Source organism: Myotis brandtii, unplaced genomic scaffold (genome assembly GCF_000412655.1).
Source record: "Myotis brandtii unplaced genomic scaffold, ASM41265v1 scaffold725, whole genome shotgun sequence".
Taxonomy (NCBI): domain Eukaryota; kingdom Metazoa; phylum Chordata; class Mammalia; order Chiroptera; family Vespertilionidae; genus Myotis; species Myotis brandtii.
This window is the reverse complement of record NW_005370862.1, coordinates 417,901-419,325: the sequence shown is the minus strand read 5'-3', so window position 1 is coordinate 419,325 and position 1,425 is coordinate 417,901. Positions and strand designations below refer to the sequence as shown.

The following is a 1,425-nucleotide window of genomic DNA, read 5'->3' as shown; positions in this document are numbered from 1 at the left end:
ACCTTATCCTGTCCCCTGCCTACCTTACCCCGCCCCCCGCCTACCTTGTAGACGATGAGGTCATGCTCGCCATCCCTCAGTGTCGTCCCGTCGTATCTCATCAGCTTCACAAACGCCAGTGCAAATATTTTCTCGGATTTATCCTTGGCTGCAAAGAAATCGATAACCATCTCCCACGGCTGCCGTGGCCACGTGACGTCAGAAACGTCAGATGCCACCAGGGCTACCTTGACGGACAACCTGACAGAACTGCACGCAGACTGAGAGGAAGCATAAGTGGAGAGAGACCAGGTCGCCAGGAGAAGACACTTCTGCAGGGATGGGCGGTGCCCGAGTCAACCTGTGAGTTCCGAGCGAGTGATCCCCATCAGAATCTCGGGGAAGCGCCCAGGGCACCGGGAGGATGTGGAAGAAGAGCCTGCGAGACCGGAAACCAGGAGTGACACTGGGAAAGTGATACTAAGGAGACCGCGTGCCCGTAACACATGGACACATACGGTGGGAACGGGCAGGGTCTGCAGACACAAGGCCATCGTCAACGGCAGCCAGAGGGCAGCCCATTCACTGCGAACACTGGCTCTCGATGGGAAAGACAAGATTGTTGATTCCTACCGGGCCCCGCGCACTGACATTAACCGCAGGCAGACTGAGGGGGAGCTCTGTTCTCCTGGGCAGGAACGTGCTTCCGCCAGGCACCGCACGCGAGACGTGTCCCTCCCTGCCAGCGAGTGTCTGCTGACGTCCCGCATACGAGGCAGTGACCAGCCGCTGAAACAGCGAGCGAGTAGCCTGGTCACATGCTCCCCTCACCGGCCTTGTTGTTCTTCATAGTTTATGGACTGAATGGTGTCCCCCAAGTTGGTAAGTTGGGGCCCTAACCCAGAGGTGACTGTAGGGGACAAGCCGGTGAGAAGGTGTGAAGGTTCAATGAGGCCCTAAGGCTGCAGCTCTGACCGCCTCGAGCCGACCCTGATAGGGGCAGCAGGGCTCCCCGCTCCACGTGCATTCACCGCGAGAAGCCGCCTTCTGCCACCCGGAGGGGCCTCCCTCAGCCGGGCTGTGCTGGCACCCGGGTCGCAGATGTCCAGCCTTCCAGAACCGTGAGAGAATGAATGTCTGTTCACTACGCCCCAGAATATGCATTTGGTTCTGGCTGCCCGAGCTCAGTCAAACAACAGTGCTTGTCACCACATGACCAGGCACACGTGTGTGTGCGTGCGTGTGTGCGTGTGCATGTGTGTGTTGTGGTTGCTGATGGTGAGTTTCGCCCGCTGGACCGTGAGTGGCAGGGACAGTGTGTGTTTTCTCTCTGCCGCTTCCCCAGGACAGGAGACGGTGCTCGCCGGGTATAACATGCGCAAGAGAGGCCTGTTCTACTCGGGGAGACGCCGACAGACAAGTTCTTTCAGATACAAAGGAAGGAAA

At 58.5% G+C, this 1,425-nt stretch overlaps 1 protein-coding gene across 1 annotated transcript in view; it reads right to left on the bottom strand.

Moving 5' to 3' along the window:
* DOCK1 (dedicator of cytokinesis 1) overlaps positions 1-1,425 on the bottom strand; it is a 264,303-nt gene that overhangs the window by 226,712 nt on the left and 36,166 nt on the right. The window contains exon 16 of the mRNA XM_014530148.1: positions 45-148. Coding sequence (XP_014385634.1) covers positions 45-148 — 104 coding nt within the window. The remainder of the gene's footprint in view (positions 1-44; positions 149-1,425) is intronic.